This window comes from Strongylocentrotus purpuratus, unplaced genomic scaffold (assembly GCF_000002235.5).
Source record: "Strongylocentrotus purpuratus isolate Spur 01 unplaced genomic scaffold, Spur_5.0 spur5_scaffold_5, whole genome shotgun sequence".
NCBI classification, from domain to species: domain Eukaryota; kingdom Metazoa; phylum Echinodermata; class Echinoidea; order Camarodonta; family Strongylocentrotidae; genus Strongylocentrotus; species Strongylocentrotus purpuratus.
In genome coordinates, this window is record NW_022145611.1 from 27348885 (window position 1) to 27375552 (window position 26668).

At 36.3% G+C, this 26668-nt stretch overlaps 1 protein-coding gene across 1 annotated transcript; it reads right to left on the bottom strand.

Moving 5' to 3' along the window:
- Window positions 1-9452: 9452 nt before the first annotated feature.
- On the bottom strand, window positions 9453-26637 carry LOC578700 (GTP 3',8-cyclase, mitochondrial). Its single transcript, XM_030998363.1, has 11 exons — window positions 26348-26637; window positions 24162-24368; window positions 21409-21538; window positions 20908-21075; window positions 20283-20447; window positions 18824-18957; window positions 14215-14367; window positions 13220-13330; window positions 12501-12621; window positions 11740-11787; window positions 9453-11079 (listed from the first exon to the last, which is right to left on the bottom strand). The coding sequence occupies exons 2-11, from the start codon at window positions 24354-24356 to the stop codon at window positions 10382-10384; spliced, it is 1923 nt and encodes a 640-aa protein (XP_030854223.1). The 5' UTR covers window positions 24357-24368; window positions 26348-26637; the 3' UTR covers window positions 9453-10381.
- Between the last annotated feature and the right edge of the window lie 31 nt (window positions 26638-26668).

Consider the following 26668-nt stretch of genomic DNA (forward strand, 5'->3'; position numbering starts at 1 on the left):
TGATGATGATGATGGTGATGATGTTGATGATGATAATGATGACGATGATGGTGATGATGATGATGATGATGATGAAGATGATGAGGATGATGATGATGATGATGGTGATGATGTTGATGATGATACCCAGGACCAAAATCTAGTTGAAACCAATTGGAGCAAAACCAATTGAAACCAGTTGGCAACTGGTTTCAATTGAAACCATTACAGTAATTGGCATAAACTTAATTAGTTATAAGTTAATTAGCTCTTGCACTAATTATCGCTCATGTCAACACAGAAACATTGTTATATGTGTCTACATTAAGTACAATGTAAAGGGCATTATAATATGCAGACCATATAATATACTTAACAAGGAAGGCATTGCCATTATATATGTATTTGTAATTGATGTATTTTGTACATGGTTAGTGTTTTACTCATCAACTTTTAATCTGTGTAATTACAAAAATATGTTACTAATGAACATGCTTATCATTGCTAATTAATCTTTATATTTATCTAAAACAAATGCATTACTTGCAAATGAAAATTAATTAATAAGTACATTGTAAATCAAAATAAATTACATAAAACATTGATCTGCACACAAGCATATAATATGCAAATTAACTGGTTTCAATTGGATCCAGTTGGGTAACTGGAAATATTTCCAATTGGAACCAATTGGGTAACTGGAAATGAATTCTAACTGGAACCAGTTGGGTAACTGGAAATTATTTCTAACTGGAAATGAATGCTAACTGGAACCAGTTGGGTAACTGGAAATGAATTCTATCTGGAACCAGTTGGGTAACTGGAAATGACTTCTAACTGGAAATGAATGCTAACTGGAACCAGTTGGGTAACTGGAAATGATTTCTAACTGGAACCAGTTGGGTAACTGGAAATAAATTCTAACTGGAACCAGTTGGGTAACTGGAAATGACTTGGAACCAGTTGGGTAACTGGAAATGACTTCTAACTGGAAATGAATGCTAACTGGAACCAGTTGGGTTACTGGAAATGAATTCTAACTGGAACCAGTTGGGTAACTGGAAATGATTTCTAACTGGAACCAGTTGGGTAACTGGAAATGACTTCTAACTGGAAATGAATGCTAACTGGAACCAGTTAAGTAACTGGAAATGACTTCTAACTGGAAATGAATGCTAACTGGAACCAGTTGGGTAACTGGAAATGACTTCTAACTGGAAATGAATGCTAACTGGAACCAGTTGGGTAACTGGAAATGACTTCTAACTGGAAATGAATGTTAACTGGAACCAGTTGGGTAACTGGAAATGAATTCTAATGGAACCAATTGAGTAACAGGAAAATCATCTTACTGTTTCCAGTTGAACTTCTAACTGGAACCAGTTGGGTAACTGGAAATGACTTCTAACTGGAACCAATTGAGTAACTGGAAAAATTACCTTACTGGTTCCAGTTGCACTTCTTATTGGTTTGAACTGGAAATGAGTACCCATAACAATATTTTCCAGTTCGGCAATTGGTTTCAACTGGAAATTTTCTATTCCAATTGAAACCAATTGAAACCAATTGAAACCAGTTGAAACCAATTGAAACCAGTTGGAGATTTCAACTGGTTTCAATTGGATTTTGGTCCTGGGTAATGATGACGATGATGGTGATGATGATGATGATGATGATGACGATGATGATGATGAAGATGATGATGATGATGATGGTGATGATGGTTATGATGATGATGATGATGGTGATGATGGTGATGATGATAATAATAATGATCATAATATGATGATAATAATAATCAATACTCGGAGGGAGCGCACGCAAGGAGGGATCACACGCAACGGAGAAGCCAATGCGGTCTGACGTGAGAGTAGATTAAGTTTCCTTTTTTCCGGATCCTAATATTTTGAGATTGCTCCATTACCAGTATCATTATGAGCAAAGGGAGTAAGTCTACCAGACAGAAAGGGAGCCGTATTTGTTGAGAAACAGGAAAACTAACGACCAAACTACTTTCGACACCTCGCAAGTGGACACTACAATACCTACACTACAGGCCTCTGCTGGTGCCACGCCGGGCAACCACACGGGAGAGGCGACTTCCACAATATACCCACTTCTCAGTACGTCCGGGTGCACAGGACATTCCACACATTGCTAGTTTACCTCGGAGAAGGACAAGATGGCGCCGGCCCCCGGTTCGACTAGGGATACTGATCTGGTAAGCCATTCCGATTTCGTTAAAACAACTGAAAAAAAAATCATCGACAAATTTGATACGCTGAATGCTAATGTGAAAGCGATCTGTAGTGAAGTCTGATTTACTGTGGTTGAAAGTGATGTTTTGCCTAAGATGCAAAAAAAGAATGAAAACCTCGAAAATGAATTGAAGCAAATGATAATGGCATTGGAATTACACGATAAAAAATGAATTTGTTGATCTGTTGAGTATTAAAAGAAAGATAAAAGAGTTGTGTGAAGCATAATTCAAAAGCTGGGTTTCTCGAAGGAGGAGGCGCTAAGTTTGTTTATTCCAAGACGTGTCACACCCGGAAATGACGAGAGTAGGCCTGGTCATGATCCCATCGTTGTAGTCATTTGATTGGTTGATTGGGGCGTTGCGTACAAACGTTTGCGTGTTTTGTTTTGTAGTGTGTGTATTGTAATGTTTTCGCCGTTGTGTGTTGTTGGAGGATCCAGCCGGCGGGAAGAGGGGGGGGGGGGGGGGGGGGGGGGGGGGGGGGGGCAATCCGTGAGAAAATATTAGTTGCGACTCAACCACCGGTGAATAAGCGGGGGGGGGGGGGGGGGGGGGGGGGCTAGGAGGCACTTTTTGTCCAATTTTTCAGGAAATATTTTACCCCGACTCAGCCATCCGATAAATAAGCGGGGGGGGGGGGGGGGGGGGGGGGGGGGGGGGGGAGGGTGGGTAAGACCACTTTTTTTTTTTTGCCTTCTTCGTGAGAATTTTGTTTGTTTTAATAATTAAAAAAAAAAAATCTTAATACAAAATTTAGCGTCGACTCAGCCGGCCGGCGAATAAGTCGGGGGGGGGGGGGGAGCACCTTCCTTCTTTCCCTTTTTTGATCGAGTTTTGGAGGAAAAACTCAGCCGGTCGGTGAAGCAATTATTATTTATTTTTTTTGGAGGGGGGGGGGGAGGGGGCGCTTTTGTTTTGTGTTTTAAAAAAGGTTTACTTTACGTTATTATCCTATTTTTTATCGTTTTTGGGGGCTAGGGGGGCGGGCCGGAAAAATCGCTACGTGGATCCGCCCCTGGTTGTTTTGTGTTGTTACTGTTTGTTAAAACTTCCACAGGTAGTTCTTCTTTCTTTCACTCTTAAACTTTACGTATGATGCAGGATAATTGTATTTTCCAGCTGTACAATGTATAGCAGGAAAATGTTGTATATAGATGCGGATCCTTTTAATGATTACGTTATAGCGGAGTGGCGAGGCGGGATGGTTTGGATAACTTAGGCAGGTGGAAGTTATTGTATTGAGAGGGAAAGGAATGTTCTTTGGTGTTTGTTGGTGGTATAGAGATTAAAATAGATTATTTTTATCGGGATGATTTACCATTAGGTTTTTCCAGAGCATTAATTTTGCCTTATTTAGTTTATCTCTGTTTTTTTCAAATTTATCATTTTGCAATGTGCTATACACCGTCAGTATATACTTAGGTGTGAACGTTCACGATTTAGATTGAAATTCTTCAATGTTGAGAATATTTACATTATATGAAATTATTTGATATAATTAAATCAAGATTGAGCTTAAAATCTGAAATTATTTGATGTTCAAAACATTTATTAGTAGACATCATGTAACAAGATTGTTCAAGAAGAAACAACTCGAATAAGGCAGGCAGGCTTTCCCATCAATATTGATATTGATGTAATCATGCGTATGCATATTCAATGAGCAATAAAGGATGAGAATGTACTGTTACGTTTTTTCCATGACTTGTCGCGGCCTAGGAAATTGACGCAAAAGACAAGATGTTTTTGTTTCAAAGAAACAATTATGATGTTTGTTGTATTCAGGATACACACTATGTTCTGGTTATGGAGACTGATATACGTAAGGAATGGGACGGTAAATATTTGTTTCTTTTTCTACACATCCAACTCAAGAGGATTAGAAATTCTTAAAAAAACCAATCTTCCTGTAAATTTAAATATAATTAAAGTAGATATCACAGGAAAATTTGTGGTCTTAGATGTAACTTTGTCAGTACGAATACAATGTTACTATCGCGTCATTGTATATGGCCCGAATAAATAATAACCCAATATTTTTGCAGATCTTCAACAAATTATAATAGATTTTGAAAATCCAATGCTATTGTCTGTGGAGACGGGAATTTACTATACGAGATTCAACCCCTGACATATAAAGCTAGTTGCATGTTAATAACCCACGAGCTAAACAACAAGTAAATAATATGAAGACTGATTTAGATTATGTGATCCTTGGAGAATTAGATTTCCAGATAAAAGATATTATACGTGGCGGCAACCTACCCTTTTAAATTAGATTAGATTAGACTTCTTTCCGATTTCTTCAGAACTTCTTTCATTAGTGCACAATGTCGATATTCTTTTAAATTACCGAACAGATCACTCCTTAATTTGTATAAGTCTCAGTTTGAATCAGATAAAACGAGGTCCTGGTTTTTTCGGAAATTTAATAATTCTTTGCTAAAATACGAAGAATTGGTTTCGCAGATAAAAAAAAACGATGAAAGATACTATTCTCTTCTGTACTAAAGACAAAGCAAAGTTCGATCAAAATGGCTGCATTGTAGGTGAGTGTGAATTTAGCCTAAATGATCAGTTATGTTTTAAAACTTTAATGATGATTATACGAGGCGAAGCAATAACATTATGCCTCCTTCGCCCAAAAAACAAAATGTGAACAGGGGAAAGGATCTAAAGCGAAAATTGAAAAATTAGAAAGAAAATTGATAATATCTGATGATAAGGCTTCTATTAGAAGAAATTTAAATTTTAAAATTAGAACTAGAAGCATCCCTTTTTAAAACTAATGAAGGAATTGCAATTAGATCTCGGGTTAGATGGATGGAGTTTGGAGAAAAACCTAAATTCTTTTTGAATTTGGAAGAAAAAAAATAATGCAAATAAAGAAATGCGTCAGTCATCCACTGAAAATGGTAATATTTTAGACAGACATCATGAAAAATCATGAAAACAATAAATCTCCCGGACAGGATGGTTTTATTGTAGATTTTACCATTATTTTTGGGAAGATATTAAATATTTTCTAGTAAGATCATTGAATATTATGCGTATTTCACAGAGCAATATTCTAACTCACACAAAAATGGAATAATAAGTTCGATTCCGAAAGGAAACAAACCTATACATTTGTTAAAAAATTGGCGACCGATCTCCTTACTGAATGTCGTCTACATAATTAGCATTCAGTTGTATCGCAAACAGACTCGAGGGCATCTTTTTTCATACATGAAAATCAAACAGGATTTTTTTTAGCGGTCACTTTATTGGGGAACACACACGTTTATTATAAATATGATATACGCTACTTTATTCTGAATTACATGATATAGCTGGCATCAAGCTTCTTCTTGTTGATTTTGACATAGCTTTCGATTCCGTACGTATCACATAATTTTCTGTTCAATGTCCTGGATTTCTTTCGCTTCGGTCCATCTGTGAAGAAATGGATCAACTTGTTTTATGCAAGTGCATCTTCTTGTGTATTAGTTTACGGACGCTGTACAGACAAATTTGAAATAGGACGAGGGTGTCGCCACGGAGATTCTATGTATTCCTACCTCGTTTTGTTAGTCAGTGAGATACTTGGTATCCTAATACGACACTCGGATTCTTTAGTTGGATTGCATATGACTGGAAATTACACTTAACCTGTTGCAATGTGCAGATGATACCATTTTGACACTCCACGGTTCAATGCAGAATTTACAATTTATATGGCATGGCCAAGGAGAAGAAAGAAACAGGAAGGAAAGGATGAAGGAGAGCTCTATTCGGAAAATGAGGATGATAGGACGGTCCACTGGCATGCTGACCCCCCCCCAAAAAAAACCTATTTTTAATTTTTTTTTAAAATAAATTAAAGCGTGGCCTATTTCTAATTCTAATTCTAATTCAGTGATTTACAAATGTTGCTGATAAGTGCCCCTTTTCTTTTCTAATAACTGTCCTTCTCCTCTTATAGCTAGTGAGTACTTCAGGTGCGAGAAGTTCCCTTTTCACCTCTGATGTATTTGACCTTTTTTAAAACCTTGACTCGTGCCCCTTTCCCTTTTTAATTAGTGCACTTTTGCCTTCGTAATACGAACCTCATTCCCTTTCTCTTAAATTTGTTCTGACCCCCCCCCCCAATATTTTTGCTCATTACGCCACTGGGACCCCTCCCACATCACTCTCATCCCACTGACAGCTATGTTCACTTGTATTTCGATCACTGAGGAGTGCTGAGTAGGCCTAAGACTAGTACCCCCATGATGTACTTTCGACACACAGGTAATTTTCTACATAATTATAGAAAATAAGTGGACAATTTGGGTAATTTGACCAAATGTGCTATTACAATAGCTGATCCATTACTGGACGCATGCCACATCATACCTTCTTTTTTAGTGTATGAATAAATATGAAGGAATGGACGAGTATAACGTTATTTATTTATAATTCTCCTCTCTATTTCTCTATCTCTCTCTCTCTCTTTCTACCTCTCTCTCGATTTTAACCTTTTTCTATCACTGAGCCCCTCTTCCACATAACATGCACGAGGTATCGATTTACCACTGAAACTATAGCTGTTCTACCAAACATGCTTCTGCATGCGACAATCGCTCCTTGGTCACTTCCCCCCACACTATTTCCAACTTCAACCCTGGTCCCTGGGCCAAACACTATACTTAAACCGAACCCCAATACTAAACCATAGCAAAAAAAAAAAAAAAAAAAAAAACACAGCCTTAACCTTCACCACTTGTATTAGATGAATTCATAAGTAAGATGTAAGCCTATATGAGTAGTCTTCATGCTATTCTCATAAAAGTAATTTTATTTTGTATAATAATATTCTATGATTTTGAAATATGTATGATTTATAGTATAATGTACATTAAATATATATCTACCACATTGTTACATTGAACAATGAAATAATAATTATAGCTCATATTTATAATGCGCCTAATGCTTTGTTTCTAGGCGCGGAACATATTATTACCCCGGTCATCGGATTCAGGCTTACCCGCACACAAGGTATCCACATTCTCCACTCCCTGGGGAGCATTCCGGCCAGTCGCCATTTTATAAGCGTCATTGCTAATCAAACCACAGCTTTCGCATACTACCGGGTACCCATTTTAACACCTGGGTGGAGAGTGGTAAATGTAGATCAATGTCTTGCCAAATACAAAAAAAAAAAAATAGAATAATTCACTTATTGTTATATCTCTTGATTTTATTTGACATGCAATACATTTGCAACATTCAGGTACAGATTTTGAAAACCATAAGACTGGCGTAAATCCATCTGTAAATATGAGTACTACAACCTGTATATGTTATCATGCAAGGCACTTAAAATGTAGGCATCTTAAACAAGTATATAATTCAATATCCCCCAACTCTACACTTAGAGTGTTGACAGGTACAGTCAAAACTGTCAACAAATGCCAACACAATGGAAAAGAGTGGCCACTATAGTCAGGTGGCCTTCATAGACAGATTCTTAACAATATATTTCTTCCAGATGATGACAAATATATATGACCAGAGAGAGAGAGCCACTATGAATTTAAACAAAAATGTCAGATATGGGGCTTTTTTAATATTCAATATTGGATATAAAATACACAATGTACACATACGATTTGAGTAAAATAAAAAGCTTTAGTACAATATATCAATAAAATCTGTTCTATAATAACATTTTGGGATATAATATTGTACTTTCACTTTTAGAAGAAAAGGGTTGCAAACATCTTTTTGTGCTGTTCGGGGGACAGGTACAATTCTCTTTAACTGAGAAATAATTTGGGAAGTACATGTACTTGCTTTCATCCAAATTACGAAAAATGCTTGAACAAAAATAAACCAAAACTTAAAATGTAAAATAATTCCCATGTGGTATAAAATCTTTAAAAAATCAACAAAATGAAATTGTCTTGAAAAATGTTTGCCACAATGGGCAACATCATGGGACTAAAAATTCAATGATAAAAAAAAAAAGAAACACGAAACTGCATTACATAATCAATGGAACCATATTACACACTGGACCCACATAAAAATTATATTGCCATAAGGGAAAATTCAACAATATAACAAAACAAATAATATATCAATAAATGTTATTGACAGTTTTTTCTAATTTGTTGTTGGTGTTGTTTACATTGTAGGATTGTGCAAAACACAGCCTAAATCATAGTTTGTAATCAACGTACATTATGAAAAACTAAAATATATATATATCATAGATATGATTTGTCACAACTAATGTAGTTTTGCTTTCCAATATACTTTAGACAAATTTATCACTAAATTACAGTCATCTGGCTTTATATTTATCCAATTACTTTCAGCTTTTCAAAATAGACAATCCAAAATTCAACCACCATAAATCCAGTAATACCTGCTGTACTTGAAAATACTTTACAGTACCTTTAAGATAGAGCAGATTACCGGTATAGACAAAGTAATGGCAATGATACAGTTCAATACATGTACAATAGATGGTTTATTACCATTAGGTCTACAACCAGTTCGTCTACTGCCCAATTGGTCTATTCCATACGGTCTATACTTAGCCCGTCTACTATCCACATAGTCTAATAATCATACAAAATAATCATCATCAAATGACTATTAGATCTTATGGATGGTAGACGAAATGGGCATTAGACAAACTGGGAATTAGACTAACTGGTTATTAGACTAAATAATCAATAGACCAAATGGGTCGTAGACTAATTCGTCGCTGTTTTCACGAAGTGACGGTAGTGAAAACAAATTGCATTCACTTTGCGTTACGATTTTCCTCACTACCGTCACTTCGTGAAAACAAGGACGAATTGGAGATTAGACCATATAGAAATTAGTCTAAATGGTCACTAGACCAAATGATAAGTTGACAAAATGATGATTAGACCACATGCACAGTAGACGGGCTGGGTGTAGACCATATGGGAATAGACTAATTGGGTAGTAGACGAACTGGTTGTAGACCAAACAGCAATTCACCCGATAGATATATGAATAATGAAAGGCACTGATATTCGTAATGATCAAAGTTTGATAGGACGGATTTACCATCACCGCCTGTCTCTCTTTCTCTCTCTGCTTCTTTGGTGTTCATCATAGTAATTCCATTTCTCATTCAGGTAGACAATAAAACAAGTTTACTAACATGATAAATAATTCAAACCTCCACATGTGACATGATTTTTTCAAAATTCAAACCATCTCTTTACAGCCTTCATCTGAAACGTAAAAAAAAAATTAGTCATGATAAAATCAAATCATTTTCTTGGGATCATATTGCACAATAATCATGTACCTTGATTCGATTTCCATTTTGTATTTAATAAAGTTTTAAAAAATAAAAGCTTGTGAATTTTCTATCCATAAATGAAATCCTGAGCTACATTAAACATGTATCACCACACCTAGTCACAAAGTGACCTTAATGTTAAACTGCCAATCATGATGTGCTTCCATTTAGCCGAGACACCAAACATTTCTAACAAGAACCATCACTGAGTCAAGCCTAGGGTACAATTATAAACTGACTAATATGATCCCGTTTGTATGTCAAAGAAAAAACGCAGTAAAACCTGAAAAATACTACAGAATTCCTTTGAAAATATTTTGAGAGAATCTTAATGCTCTGTATGATACTAATTCCTTGAAATAAATGTGTTTATCTTTGGATGAAAAATACTGTTTGTAGAATTTCAAGTTAATCGATAACAACATTTCTTGATCACCAATGTAAAGTCAATGCCATATTCAAATATATATTAAAATATACAACAAGATAGAAATACACTATGTAATCATGAACATTACAACATAACTAGTACACCTAATACAGCACAAGTTACACACAATGTGTCAATAGTTCAATTACCCCTGTTCTTTTTAACAGTCAATTGCATAATATCATCATATTCATAACTTGGCACATGAAAGTCAAACAGTTGCTGTAATTGCAAACAATGCACAAGTAAAGAAGACCACAAAAATCTGTTCAATCATTAATGTAATGAATAATCAAACCTTCTCGTAAACCCGCACAGGAGATAATCTCATTTTAAAAGTTCATAAAGATAACGTTTTTGTAGACCTAAAGTAGTCGACACAAATCTCCAGAGTTCCCTAATTGACTTCCCGATGATAATCCCCCCGCTGACCTCCAGTTTTCTGCTCCAGTCTGACCTCAGCAATGACCATGTCATGAGTGACCGCCTTGCACATGTCATAGATGGTCAGAGCTGCTACAGAAACTGCAGTCAGGGCTTCCATCTCTACCCCCGTCCTTCCTATACATTTGACCTTTGACCTGACGAGGACACTGAACGACTCCTCTTCCAGCTGGAGGTCGATGTCCACCTTCTGAATGGGGATGTTATGACAGAGTGGGATGAGAGAGCTGGTTTGCTTGGCTGCCATGATGCCAGCAAGCTGTGCCACACGTAGCACGTCTCCTTTAGTCATCTTGTTCTCTTGGACCAGGTAGAAGGCCTCGCGTCCTAGCCGAACCTTTCCCGATGCCACCGCCTCTCTCACCGTCGTCTCCTTCCCACTCACATCCACCATTTCCGCTTGTCCTGAGCGGTCAACATGAGTCAACCTTGACCGGTCTCCATCGCTTGAGTCTTTGGCCATGCAGGACTTTGTAGAGGAATGGAAGCTCGCTCTGGGACTGTGATAAGGTTTATACGATCGGGCACCATGATTGAATAAGATTGATACTGGAAGCACATGCTGATTTCCTACACTACTTGATGAATAAAAACTGTCCTGGTTTCTGTGATGAGGTGCGCCCAACATTCCAATCTCCATAGGAGATGAATCTGCAAGAAAGGAAATGAAATATGAATGGATATAAACTCATTAAAATGAAGAAGTCAAGTTGATCTAACATGTGAAAATGATGATTCAATCAGATTGCATCAATTGCTTTCTGACAAAATACTTTGCTTGTTAGAATTTTTTTCTCTCCAAACAACTGAAATTACAAATTATTACTATAACTGGCATTACCTTTCATGATTGAATTTGTGGGGTGTCACAATGGTTGCCCGCAAAGGTTTTAGGTCATCATTAAAATAAGACAAATTATGTCGCTTGTTATTAAAAGGGTGTGTCATGAGCTCTAAAGCTCAAGCCTGGTTCCACAGAAGTAGGTTTTTCCATGCTCGTAATGAAACTGTTGTACTTTATGTCTGGAGGAAGTAGACTAATCTCCAATTGTATCCATATAAACATGGAGTTCATTAATAGCAATAAAGACCCACTCCATCCATTCCATCTAAAGCTTTAGAGCTCCTCCTATGCTCATTTTGTAACACTGTGAAAATGGGTGAGTATAATCATACACCAGAGCCGTTTTAATAGAGTCATTGGTTAATCATAGACAGTAGAAAGCTAGAGAACTACGGAGGATAAAATGTGGGATCATCTCATCCTACCTAGATCAAATTTGAGAGAGTTGTGGAAAAGTTGTCACCCACCGATCAGAATCATCGGCCTGTTCTGCATCTTGGCTATCTTGAACATACCTGAAGAATACAAATAGAATATAAAAGTAACAAATTAACAAAGTTTTGTAAGAGTTTGCTTGGCAACACAACACACAAGATCTTTTTATTCTTGGCACATTTGATGATGTAACATGATTTACATTTCCAGCAGGACCCTGTGATTTTGAATATGGAGATGGCAGTGACTTACATAGCACCTGATAGCAGCTTTCAAGAGACATCCGTGAATTTAAAGGGGAAGGGGCATTCAATGTAATATTTAATGTAATATTTTATTTACTAGTGATGTTTAGAAATTTAGTGTAAAGATATAGTGTGTTGGTATATTTCAGGTCCTTTTTGAAGGAAAGGGTCAAGGATTAATACAATATTTAAAGGCACTGGCTGAAGTAGAGTCTTTGGAGGAAATCTGCAGATGATGTGTCTATCCCTAAACAACTTTGTTCTAATCTGTCTATAACACCCTCCTGGTTTTCAGTAGATGACATCGAGGGGTCAGTGACACAAAGACGTAACTCCATTTTGAGAAAAAGTGGTTTATGTGTCACTGAGCACTTGGGCCTTAAAGAATTAAGTCTATGTTTCACTAGGGTGTTAGATTGAGTTGTCTTTGTTTCCTGGAACGCCCACATTTTTCTGAACATTTTGATATCAAATTCTGATTTGGGCAAAATATGGAGTTACGTCTTTGTGCCACTGAACCCCTGACATGATCCTTTCTAATAAGTTACCTGCATGCTGCTTTTTCTTCTTTCCAACTGCTGCACCTATGACCTGTAACAGCTCCTCATCTGACCTGCCTTCCCGTAGAGCATCTCGTAGAGACACCTCATCACTTCCAAACAGACACACCTGATACATACAAGAACATAATTATACAGATGCTGAACAATACTTAGCAAAGCACTTTATTTCCTGATAGCCAGATGGGAATCAGATCAATCTTTTTTTTTTTAATAGAGTGAATACTCTCCTGGCTCTAACCAGATGACATATTCTATTTTAAAATTTATCTGCTCACTAGATTTAAAAGTACAATTCATACAAACGATATATAGATATTCAATCTCACAAGTGCTGTTGTGGATATTGTGCTGATACTTAATGTTTGATAATTATTTTACATAAATGATGTATAAACAAAATCCATTTTAATTTTGCTAGCAAAGTTGAAATTTTGTCTCTACCCAGTGGAACAAACATAAAGCAAAAATTCTGGCATACCCTCAACAGTGAAAACAGACTGGATTTTTTAATACTGTGTATTTAAAAGCTAAAGATTAAAATCTGGAAATACATTATCTTTCAAAAGCAAAATATGAAGTGCACATCTTGTTTAATATGTTCCCTTACAAATCAAAATGGCACAAAGCCTGAAATATGCTATCAAAACTTTAATGCATCCTTTCTTCTTATCCCACCTTTCTAGTGTTTACTACATTTTCCTCACCTTTAAATTACCATCAGCTGTAAGTCTGAGCCTGTTGCAAGAACCACAGAATGGTTTTGACATGGAAGCTATGATGCCAACCTGACCAACAAAGCCTGGTACGCTGTATGCCTATAGACAAGATACAAAACATTTCAACTCAATCTAATCTTCTATGCCTACTTGGTAGTCTGTATGCCTAACAAGATACAAAACATTTCAACTCAATCAAATCTTCCATGCTGACTTGGCTGTTTGTATGACAAGCCTGTCTGCACTAGCTTGGTCAGAGGGATTAGACCTCCCTGCAAGGTCACTGACAGGTGGTTATCTAATCAAATCAGCTCTCAATTAACATAAGAAAAAGGGGATCACGGGGGACCAACAGGCACTGATTAGGCATTGTTTGCTATATAGAGGGCACAAGTAGCTATAAGTAGTGCAGTGGGGCTTTAATATACTGCAAGGAAAGGTCCTCTACAATGGCAGTCTCACTACGCAACATTTCATGCAAAGGTTTGCTGCATTCTTCACATTTCATGCTTCCATATATGATACCACAGGGTCAGACGGCTTTCCAATCTTGACTAGAGCATAAGATTCAAGTTAGGAATTTTCAAAGGCTAGTCCCTAAAATCAGTTTGCAATTTAAATGCAGAACTACACATATTATGTGTTTCATCATCAACTGGCCAAACGAGCTTGCTAAAGTATTCTCATAACTATCTTAATGTTTCTTCACACACCCAAATCTTTGATATAGACTATAGACCTATCAAAAGATATGGACAGATATAAACGTGGAGATCCTTCTTTCTATAGTTCATGTGATACTTAAATGAAAAGAGAAAAAAAACATCATGCTCAGCTTCTGTCTTGGCTAAAATGTTCTTTAAATGTCAACAATTGTCACTTATTTTCAATGTGGCTTGAGTATATTCTACAGGTCTTAAAATCAAAGTGACTTGAATCTTACTATTGTCTAAAATAATCACACAGACGTCAGCTATACTCACCACTGAAGTATCATTGGGAAGATTATCAATAGGACCAAAGTCGGGAAACCTCCCTCTAATGGTCTGAACAATCTCATCTTTGGTGATGAGTTTCTTGTCGTTCCATCGGTTGCCATCAAACGGCATGTACTCTATGAAGCGGATGTCCAATGCCTGCATATGAGAGAGAGAGAGCAGAGAAAAAGAGGGAGATAGAGAAAGTGGGTGAGAAAGAGATTGAGAGAGAGAGAGAGAGAGATGGAGAGAGAGAGAGAGAGAGAGAGAGAGAGAAATAATAATAATAATAATAATAATAATAACAATATTTATAAAGCGCAACATATCCATCTCTAGAGATGCTCAAGGCGCATATATAATTTAAATTTATATCCAGCATACTAGATAAAGATAGAGATAGAGAGGGAGAGATCATTGCATACATGTAAGATATGAGATTATATTACAAGCAAAAACATTACATACAGGTATATTCTGTGTATCAAGTAAATTTGTACTATTCTTAATATATATAACTCTCTGAACATCAATTTTACTTAAACATACCTTCCTTTGTGCATTTTAAAATTTCAATTTTTACATTGTCCTCTATACATGGTGTACTACACTATAGAATTTGTGTATGTGCGCGCGACCCTTGATACACCAATATCACATATAATATATTTTGACCGATATCAATATCCGTAATATCAATCAAACTCTGGTTTGCCAATGCAATGGCACTTTGTTATGGGATGAAAAGTGGGACATGGATGACCACCCATAAGCTAAGTCAATAAACTTGTCAATAATCATATATCAGCTTATAATAATGTGATGATGGGATACAGTTCACACAGTTGTTCAAAAGGTCATACGTTGTCACATATTGTCACGTTAGAATTGGTCCAACATGGGGTACAGGTGTAGGGGACAGCAATAGCCTAGATATGGACTGTGTAATCATTTGGGTGTTACAATCCTCATAACAGTTTGATAGGTTTTGTACATGTATATACAGTACCGGTATATTACATTACTAAATTGATTATTTCATTACAGACAAGAATGATAGTTCTATAAAAATAATGATGCTTCTTTTTTTTATATATCCTTTTTTCTTTTGTTAATCACTTTTGGGAATTCAATGCAGAATGTGTTCTTGATTTTGTGCAAATGATTGTTAGCACTCAGCAGCCTGTTTTAACAACAAGCGACCCTTTTACCAGCAATTTATCAATGGGCCATTTAAACAGTGTAATGAATAATACTGTCACAAAAAAGATGTCCTTTTGCATGAATCTTGCACATAAATATTTAATCAATATCTAGATTATCAAAGCACATGAAATATCATTAATCCTGGTCATGGGATTCATTCACCCATGGTGTGCATTCTCCACTCCCTGGGGAGTATGATAGAAGAGTATTCCTAAACACTGAGAGTAAGTCCTAACATGGTCACTGTGAAGGCACAAGGCACATTCCATCAAAATAAGTTTCAGCATCCTACCAGTTCCTATACGGTTAAGTTTAAAGAATGGCAAATCCATTTCAAAGTCCCAACAGAAATGAGTCATTGTTGAAAAAGCTTCCTGGGTTCCAAAAATTTGCATGCATAACCCAGATACTGACAGTGTGTATTAGAGATGTGAAGTTTAAAACAGAAGAAGACTGCAAAATTGCTAGATAAAATAGATAATACCATAGACCTATTTGTAATGATATTTGTAATTTTTGTTTTAAATTCTGAACCAGAATTCTCTTTAAATTAACAAGTCTCCTTAAATTCAAGTCTATACCTGAACAATTATTATTACAATTATTCTTCATTACTGTACTATTTAGATGTGCAAGTTTGCATTAACACATGCATTTACAGTAGATGTAGTACAGTAGGTCACGTACTGTAGGCACAAACACAGGTGCAGTCTGCCATCCCACATACAGACAGTTCCTAGCTGATACTTGATGAGGTATGAAGATGACTTCATAATGACAAATACAGAATCCCTACGGTCCAACCTTCTCTAGACCTTTCTCTGGCTGGACAAAGGCTCCTCTCTAATCATGTGAAAGTCCCTATGTTTACATACACCACATCTCCTGGAATGAAAGATGACTGCCCTCGATAGCCCGAGAGAGACCCCTTTCAGACTAGCAAAATACACTGTATAGACAGTATAGTTATATGAATACCATATAAAGTAACATAAGATCAAAACAATTAGTTTTCTCTAGTACGAAGGTTGTCTCTAACGAAATGTCATATTATGAAATTTTGTAGTATAATAGCGAAACAGAGGTTTGAGAATGAGTTTGAAGGAAAGCTTGATTAAAAATCAGGGTCCATTTTTTATGGGAATCATATCGCAACAAAACTATTATAACTGGGCAGAGCTTATCATGATCAGCTGTCATTTTAATTGACCTCTTCAAAAGCCAGTTTCTTTACCAGACTATAGTCTATACGATGATTCTTTATACAGCATGTCTGTATACCAGTTTCTTATACATTTCATTTTTCCTCGTGTGAACAGACCATGAGAGAGAGAGAGAGAGAGAGAGAGAGCAAGAGAGAGAGAGAGAGAGAGAGAGAGAGAGAGAGAGAGCAAGAGAGAGTAAGAGAGAGAAAGAGAGAAGAGAAGAGTTATCTGGGGGAGTGCATGTGTGTAGACACCCTCCCTGGGGTTCTAACTCTTTGGAATGCTAGAGGTCACATTGCACTGTATCATGAAACCTTTTACCTCGTCTAGATATGGCTATCATATTGGCTATCATACTAGCGAGCCTTCCTATAGCGCTGTATGACTATGAGATAATACACAGCCTCCAGCAATGCAAGCATGGATGCATGATAAGAAATGGATTAATGCTGGTCGTCATGTTGTTACAAGAGCTCATTCTACAGCCATATTATGCTTTCATTATGCTGAAATAGCAGTGTCAGCCATTTCCAGCCACACATTCAAATTTAAGAGATTTCTACCAAGTAAATGTTTAAAAAGTCGGCTGATACCATTTATCCAATACACACATTTTGTTTTTAAATACACCAGAAATGCTAATTTTATAACTTGAAATTAATTTAGTCTCTATTTCTCTAAGACACCTTTTTCTAAGGTTTTTATCGGCCAATGAAACTAGTATTGCAGAGCTTTTTTAAATACAATTTCCTTCAATGGAATGCATAAATGTCAGGCAGTATAGCATTCCCTGTTTGGTCATATGCACTCTTTCATAGTTTTCCATAGAAAACAACAAGAAACATCCCATTTCACAGTCAGCACATTCTAAAGCTCAATTCATCACCTTTTTGGGGGAATTACTTTACCCGGTAGATGCTAGGTACAATTTCTCATACAGGCACATCAAACATTTTACAGAGATATCTAGGCTGCTGGCTGAGCGACATATTTTGTTTGCTCTGAGGATGAAAAGAGCTTTTAACAAATATTGAACAAAATGGATCATTTTATCATCCGTCAATCCGGAAAGTCTTTCTCAATATCATCCTCAAAACTTTTCTGATCCTCTATTCCTCATGCACAAGTCTACAGTAATCATGGCTTTTAACCTATAACTCAGTAATGGTCGCAAAGCACACACGATTGCTTCTCAATCTATCCTAACATTCCTAAATTGGAAGGCTCTTCTGATTGTGGTTTGGGGGATAACTGAAGCAATGAACTCCAAATTGGATTTCATATTCCATAATTTAGCAGTCTGGAAATATATTAGGCAACATAGAGTAGAAGCCTGCCTAGATGATCTGTCTAACGTATGCGAACATCATATCCAAGTTATACATTAAACATTCAAAGGGTAGGCACACTAAAGGTTTTACAGTCTATCGTCATTGGAACTGTCTTCATATAGTCAAGTTAAAGGTCATCAAGGGTTTTGGTAATGTACGGTATACCAAAATAAATTGTCTAAAAGCCATTCTGCATTGGATGCAATGCTTTTACGTAAACTAAGGTTATTTTTCGTCGGACTACGAACATGTAAACAAAAAATATAAAAACTTATTGAAAGGCAATACAGATATGAAGATATTAAAGGGCGTGGTATATTATAATAGCCTAAACAGCACACATCAGAAACTCTTTCTGTATATCTATTGATTCTCTATCAAAGTACTATATGGCAGATGTCTACCTCACCTTTAGTCTTTCAAAATTTCATGTGAGTTTTATTTGAGTCTATTATAAAATACAAAATCAAAATGGACATTTCTAGTATTTTTTTAATTTATTTATTTATTTTTTATTTTTTTTTGGGGGGGGGGGCTGTGTCTGTGACCAGAATATCAGTATAACATGTCAAAAGACACTAAAATGACAATCCCTCCCTGAAAAATAATATTAAACATTGTAAACAATGCAATGAATAACAAAGAAAATTCAATGAACAAAAGATTTCTCAATAAAACTGGAAGATTTTGTTAGTAGGAGCTAGTAATCATCAAATTCCTTTTCATACTATGTGTTAGAATAAAGTTCAACAGCTTTACCTTTAAATGTTGCCATTGTACTTTGTTAGCCCTCAAGTGTCAGAATACAGTCTGTGACAAAGTCTAGAGATAGAATAGGGTAAGATACAACCTTCTTGCACTGTATCGGCTTACCTTGTCTTCAGTGAGTGCAACAAAATCACAGAGTTCATCTTCATTAAGTCCTCTCATCACAACACAGTTGACCTTCACTGGGTCATATCCATGCTCCAGGGCAGCATCGATTCCTCTCATCACGTGATGCCATCCTAAAAAACAAACAAATGCATCTCATTTTAGCTCATCTTTTACCACTTTCTCTAGTAACCAGTTGAATTCTGAGCCTGAGATAATCTAGGTTTGAATCAATACATATACTACACATTGCAGGGAAATGATTTGTAAACGTCTTTGAAAGGTGAACTAATGACATTTACCATGAGGCAGCACATCCACGGAGATGCTCATTTTCATCCTAATAGAATGAAGAAATTGAATTTGATTCAGCTCATTTGCTCTCCCCCAAAGGTGATGGCTTTCATTCTCTACATATTCAGTGCTGGAAAAATTTCTCACATAATAATGATAATAATAAATCTGAGTGAGCTCACTAATCTCTTTTATTTTCAATGTCTTTGGATTTCAATTTCATATCTGTATTTAAAGTGCATTTCCCACAAAAGTCATGCACGTTTCAAAGGGCAAATAGAAAGAAATAACTAAATCCTGTTTATCCTGGTTATTTTTCAGCCAATTACAACTCAATTTTGATTGATATCACAAAATGTTAGTGTTTTAAATGACTGATTCCCAAGGGCTAAACATATAGGCCTACAAATAGTTGTACATTGCATTCAATTCAAACTTTCTCACCATCACTGCATTTCCTGAGATTTTATATAAAGATTGAAGCGAATTTTTCTGTGAATGTGTTGGATGCGAATCTAAATTTTCTTACAATAAAGTTTGACTCTGATGAATTTCAAAGCAATAAAACCACCCTGTCCCTTTAAATAATGCCTTTCATAACTCTATTGACCTTTACAAGTGCTGCAGATGGGCTATGCAAGGGTAAATCAATGTTTCATTACATCATGCCAAATGGGATTGAATCTCGCTCATATCAACTCATCTTTTTATGATTGAATCGTGGAAATGTTATTACATTGATAGATATGAGGACAATAATAAGGGGGTGGGGCGTGGTGAGAGGTGCACTACAAATTGAAATTGTCCCTGTATACAGCTGTTATAAGAGCTTTTAAATATGATCCTTTATGATTCCTTTTCAATTCAAGTTGTTTAACTAAGAGCTTCATGTCTGCCTGATATTTGAAAAGTCCTTCAATTATCATCAAATATATTACCCGTATATGATACAATTGTGAAATGCAGTAACATGTAAAATTAAATATATCAAGTATATACATGTACAGTTATGTTGACTATAAAACATATGTACCAAGTTCATCAATAAAGTATGTTATAAGAAATAAAATTCCATACAATTTGTCTAGTCTTTGGAAAACATAAATATAAATTTTTTAACAGTAGGAAATGTACTTGAGTAACAAATAATGAGCATTTCCCTCACCTTTTCTCCTTGATATAAATTCAAATTTCTGTGGTACCAATGTATCTATGCTGATGTTGATCAAGTCTAAGCCAGCCTTCTTCAGAGCTGGTAGTCTCTTGGCTAATGTGACTCCATTAGTTGTCATGGCAATTTGTTTGAGACCTTCCAACTCCCTTAGACCCTCTGAATAAAAGATGAAAAGGAGAATGCCAATCTTAAATGTCACATGAAGCAAGGTATGGATGTTAGAAATCAATTCCTGGCTGGAAATAAAATCAAAAAGGTTCTCCTATGGTATTTTTGGACTGGGAGGAACATTTGGTACATAAAGATATTTACTAAAAGAAAAAGAGCAAGTTCTTGAGGTAGACGTAAAATGTATCTGTAAAGTTTTAGGAAAAGTGAAAACTTGGATTTGCTTAGGTTTCAGAGTACAGTACTATATGGTTCAAAGAATGTCGAAGACTAAATCAAACACTAGGGTCATAAAGGTCAAACAGTAGATAAAATATCTTCTCCGAGGACATGCAACATAGGTTTGAACCCCTGAGTGACCTCTTGATCGAGAGTCATGTTCAGTCAATGATCCACTAAACCATACGGCTCCCATAATGAAACATACTTCATCCAATCAAGTACTCACCTATGATTTCTACTATGTCCTTTCTCACTAAGGGTTCTCCGCCCGTTAATCTGATCTTATCTACACCTTCACTTACAAATAGTTTAGCTAGATGTAAGATCTCCTCCGTCGATAATAGTCTCTCTTTGGGCGAGAGTGTGACCCCTTCCTCTGGCATGCAGTATTGACCTATATATTGTGCAAAGCAGACAATTATGTTTTAATATTTCTACAAATTCAATGAAGTTATTTAAGCTGAAAGTTTAAATTCAATACATATCAATAAGAGAGATAAAGTTCATTATTATTTATTTATTTATTATTATTATCATTACCTTATACATGTATTAATACCTCTCCTATTTAACTGTGATTATAATCTAAATCAAGATGAAATTGCAAATAATAAAATTACCTAAAAATAACCAAAACAACTAAAACTACAACAAATGTATCACCACAGATTAATCAAAGGCAAATTTCAAATATCAATCATTTCTGTTTTTTAAGAGTAAAACTTACATCTTAAATTGCACCTTTCCGTCAAAGAAATTCTAAGATAATTATGATGCCTCTGGAAAGGATCCGTTAAGAAAGCTGAGAAGGGGAGTATTGTATCTTCTTGAAAGAATTTGACTTTCGCTGAAGACGCCTGAAACAAAACAGAATTCAAAACAATATACTCCATCACTCCTGTTTTTGCCATCCTCATCTTAATTTACAATCTAGAAAATGGTTAGTGACATATTTAGACAATGGAGGCAGGCAAGAGTTGATTGTACTGAGCCCTTTATTTATTGGTAGAAGATTTTTCATATGAAGCTAAATCAACACTGACAACTCATTCACTGTAGACATTTTGTGGAGTACAATAGTGCAAAGTAAAGTCATATCAGTATAATCTGTCTGTTATAATAACCTGTGTATTGTGAATTAATAATCTGAAAAATTGCAGTCATACTTATTGCTATTGCTTTTTTCTTCTTCATACTTTGAAAATCTATACAAGTTGAAAACATAACCTGACAACTCATCAAAGAACACATGATAGCAATGGGTCTAACTCTGGATATTACTCATCCAGGGAACTCCTGAATCCATCATGACATTCCAATATGTGTTTCAAGGATTAGTTTTCCCCTTCAAATGTCCAAATCAATAGACTTGATTTCATAATTCAAGGCAGCTCATCCGAAGATGAACATAATAGTTAGATCCAGCTGAAAACCTCAAACCTTTTCCCAATCAGTTGTAGGAAATTGAAATCAATAAACAAAAATGTAGGGAATGAGGTCGAGGTTCAAACTGCACGCAAGAAGAGGCAGTAACCAACATTCACAATTTGTTGATCGACTTGATGAATTTTATGAAATGTACTCTCTAATAAATTTGAAATATACTGCCAATAAAACAAAAATAGCACTGATACTATCAGGCCTAATAAAAAAAATATAGCAATCCTATAAAATGTAGGATTGATTTTAGTCGGAAAAAAGACACGATGAGCAAATGCCACTACTTACTCTAAATGCTAACATGTACACATAATTATGTTTCTTTTGTAACAAAGATCCTCCTGTCTTCAATATTACAGGTGCACTTGTACACGTATTTGCATTTTGCAATAAAACTTTGCCGAGGCTATGATCAGTACATTTACATTGTACATACAGTACAATATAAGTATCCCCCCCCCCCCCTCCTTGCAAACCCTTCCTGCAAAAGAGTTCCATATTATTTTCTCTACTACTATGTACATTCTGTCTTGCACATGTACTTTTGAGATGTACTTCATCAGATAACTAACACAAGCTGGACACGCAGACTCGTCTTCAAGTAGGAATTCTTGAGCATGTTTGGTAGTGCAAATGCCACGGTTTCTATGTTGACCACCAAGAGTAGGTGCAAACATCCAGGTCCCGACAGGAGATTCCAATAAAAAATGGAGTGCCCTGTTTAGATTGCCCATGATTACACAGTGAAACGGGCCAAGATAAGTATTGAGATCTTTCTCAACTGCATCAGCTGGTCTTCAATTTCCAGATTTATTAACTAGTCTAGTACATCAACTTTGATACAATTAAGGTGGTGCAATAAAAATAGATGTTTTTTTTAGATTAGCACTTTGCGATTTTTAAAGGGAAATTTCATTAACGATAAGGCAAAAAAAAAAAAATCTGTGAATACTGAACATACGATTGAAAATCATAAATGTCATATATAACATAAAGACAGAAGAGTCACAGAACAATATTCACTATGTGCATGTACATTGTAGGCTTACCATACATTGAAAACTTATTATAACTGAGTTTATGGTGCAACCATTATTTAGACACCCGCACTAGTCAGATCGGTTTCATTTTATTAACATGAAATCAAAATGCATTACATTTACTTGTTTAATATGCTGCATGTACTGTACATTGCCCTGCACTTTACATACTGCATTGGATATGACCTTGTATTAACTGAATATGAATTTCTATTCATATGAATTGTAATGTATATTCTGCATGGTTTATTACAGAAAACCATACTTGTTCCATATTTTGACCCCATAAAGAGCACACACACGTCTGACCCAGCAATGAGGCCAACTAAATCAATAGACCTTTGTACTTGCGTGATAAAGCCAACATTGGCAAATAATAGTTCATTGGGGTGGTACTGCTGATGCAGCAGCTTATGTTCCATAAATAGAAAAGAACATTCTTCACCAAATCACTGAAAATAGTGAATACTCACAGAACTGGCATAGCATCCAATTTCCTATTGTTTATTTCATTTACCAAGAAAATGCACATTGTCACATTGAGGACTTCAATTTTTCATGACCAAATGTTTGTCTTTTTATTTTTCGAAGGCAGGGTGTTTGAAACAATTTTTTATCATTTTTTCGGCCATGAAATATAACCTACATGTACGTGCAGAAATTTGTTTAATATTTCAAAGGACATATCCTAAGCATGAATATACACATACATTATAAGCTTACAGGTTTGTAATCGGATTACATGTTGGGGTACTTGACCATGCTGTGTGTTCCAACTAGTCCCTTGGAAATAGGCTACCGAATGAAGTTCATAAATCTTGCTCTCTTTTATAACTGAATTTAATGAAGTTCCTCTAATTTTGTATTCGGCCTCTCTTTTCAAGTATCGAGTGTTTGGTGTTTCTGCATTCATATTGGATATTTCATTTCAACGATTAGCTCTTTGCAATGCTGCCGTCGCCGCCAGCTCACTCACCAGGCCACACATAGGATATCTCACCTGTTTGCTACTTGGAAACGTGGATGTTGATCTATGCAGGGATCTTCTGGGTGCTACCAGATGATGATGATGATGAGATGACTGGGGGTGTGGATGAGGGCTACTTGATGACCCCAGTACAGATACCTTCCATATATGACAGGCCACACAAGGTGTCCTGTTGATCAGGACACTACACGGTCTACTTGTGAACATTCTGCTAGGAGCCTGTAGGTGAAGAGAAATTGAATTTAATATCATCTATGATGTTATGTCCAAAACTTTAATCTTCAAATTTGCTGAAATGACAGTTGAATATTCATACAATCTATTATTTACTCATACATGTACATATCAATCTAATCAAAGCTTCTTGATTGAAAAATTGCCACAATGCTTAGTTCAGGTTCTAGCAATGTTAACACAATGCAGTTTGACCCCTGTTGACCTGTAATTTGGAGGGGTGCAGAAAATGAGGTTTTAATTTGCTTTTGGGCAATAATGAAAGGGTAATACCTGTTATTCCTTTATATTTGTACTCTACATTTATTGAGAATTCCATTTATATCAAGACCTGTGTATCCTCATCGGATAGAGTCTTCAATTAAATAATGGTCATATCAAGGGCCGGGCTCCACACTAACTTTTTATAAAAGGGTTCAGATTAAACCTTTTACAGTCCGTATGCATGGGCCCTACATGTATGTCAATAGTTCAAAGTTTGGGGGTCCGAGCTTGGATTTTGGGTGCCCATGTGTGCTGGGTGCCTGTTAGTGTCGAGCTGTCATATCAATTAGAGATTGTCATTATTGTATGATGTAAATAGATAAAAGTCATACATTTTACAAGGCACAACTGTATGTAATTACCAATTAAAATCATCAAAATCATCAAAACCCTCTATAAATTAATGAAGTTTCAATTCAAAATTTTATTGAACATGCTAAATCTAAAGAGACAATGACACAGTTTTCACATGTGCATAAATCAAAAGATTGCCTTGTATACCCACATGTTGTGTGTCCGGAGAGAGGTTATGTTTCTGGACAGTTAATTTAAACCAGCAATTTGAAGAAAATTACCGGCACTATTTTTTTAATCTTTGAAGAATTGTGTTAGACAATATCATATGGGACTAACAATTAAGATTGTTGGTGCCATTTGATTTTTTCGTTAAAATCTTAAGTCAAAACTAGTGACAGCTATATTTTTGTTGAGCGTCTGTATACCGTACACACAACCCCTCCACAGGGCTGTCAACTTTGGTGAACTGCTTCAACAGGGAAGGGGGGGGGGGTGTTGAATAAGAAAAACAAAATCGAAGTGCTCACTACCAACCCCCCCCCCCCCCCGAGCACGTCTGGCGGGAGGTTTTTTCATAAACTGGGAGATTGCGGGAGAGCAGGAGGAAGGGCGTGGTGACGGGAGTCTCCCGCTACGAGCTGGTGGGATGGCAAGAGAATGAGCATGTTGGTGTGAGACTCCCTCCAAATGCGGGAGGGTTGACAGCCCTACCCTCCATCATAGTTCATCATACTCATACAACTCTACATCATGTGAAATGTGGGTTTTCCTGTTCAAGCTGACTCAATTTTATCTGTTATTCTTGTACGTTGTTGTATGTTGGAAGCTGAAGCTTGGCGAATAAACATCAACCAATCAAATAATTAATCAATCAAATAAAGACCTGGACCCGAATTCACAAAGGAGGTTTGTCGACAAACCAGGTTTTCGTACGTCATATGACGCGTTTTTACGCGTTTTTTACAAACCTGGTTTGTAAAAACGCGTCAAAACGAGTCATATGACACACGAAAACCTTGGTTCGTCGACAAACCTCCTTTGTGAATTCGGGCCATAGAGTCTAGATCATAACATCCGTTATGGTTATGACCTAAATTTTGATTATCATTAAATGTTTAAAATACTTCTTTAATCAAACAACAGAATTTCTGTCTACGCCTCTGACGATGCGCTTTCGAACATTCCCCAATGCATTTCATAGTCACTCATAAACACCATGCCACGACTCGACAAGCAAAACACGAGTAGGCCTAGGCCTACAAACAACACAAATTCATCGACGATCGACTCCACTCAGCTCAAGCTCGAAAATGACCAAAGCGGTCAAATCCATGACGCTACTAATGACAACCGTTTATTATTATACTGGGAATATAGTTTAAATGTCTGTATGTTGTACTTACCCGTAGCTATACCCTGTTAAAACCTAAGCTCTACAAAATAATGATGTCCTACACTAAGTTGTATGGCTTCACACAGTTACTCCGCCGCCTAATTCGTGGACGTTCAGCTCAGTACATGGTCATGGAATGCAATGCGGTATGGTATCGACCTGTCGTGGCCGTGTGTACTGTACTGTACGTACCGTAGCGGTACCCCGGGAGCTCGAGCTATGCGCGGCGCGGCGACGGGGAGGTACCAGTATAATCCGAGGTCGAGGAGGGGGCGGGGAGGTAAAGGTTGGACGCTGCTGACGTTTACATATCACTTGATTGGAGTGAGGA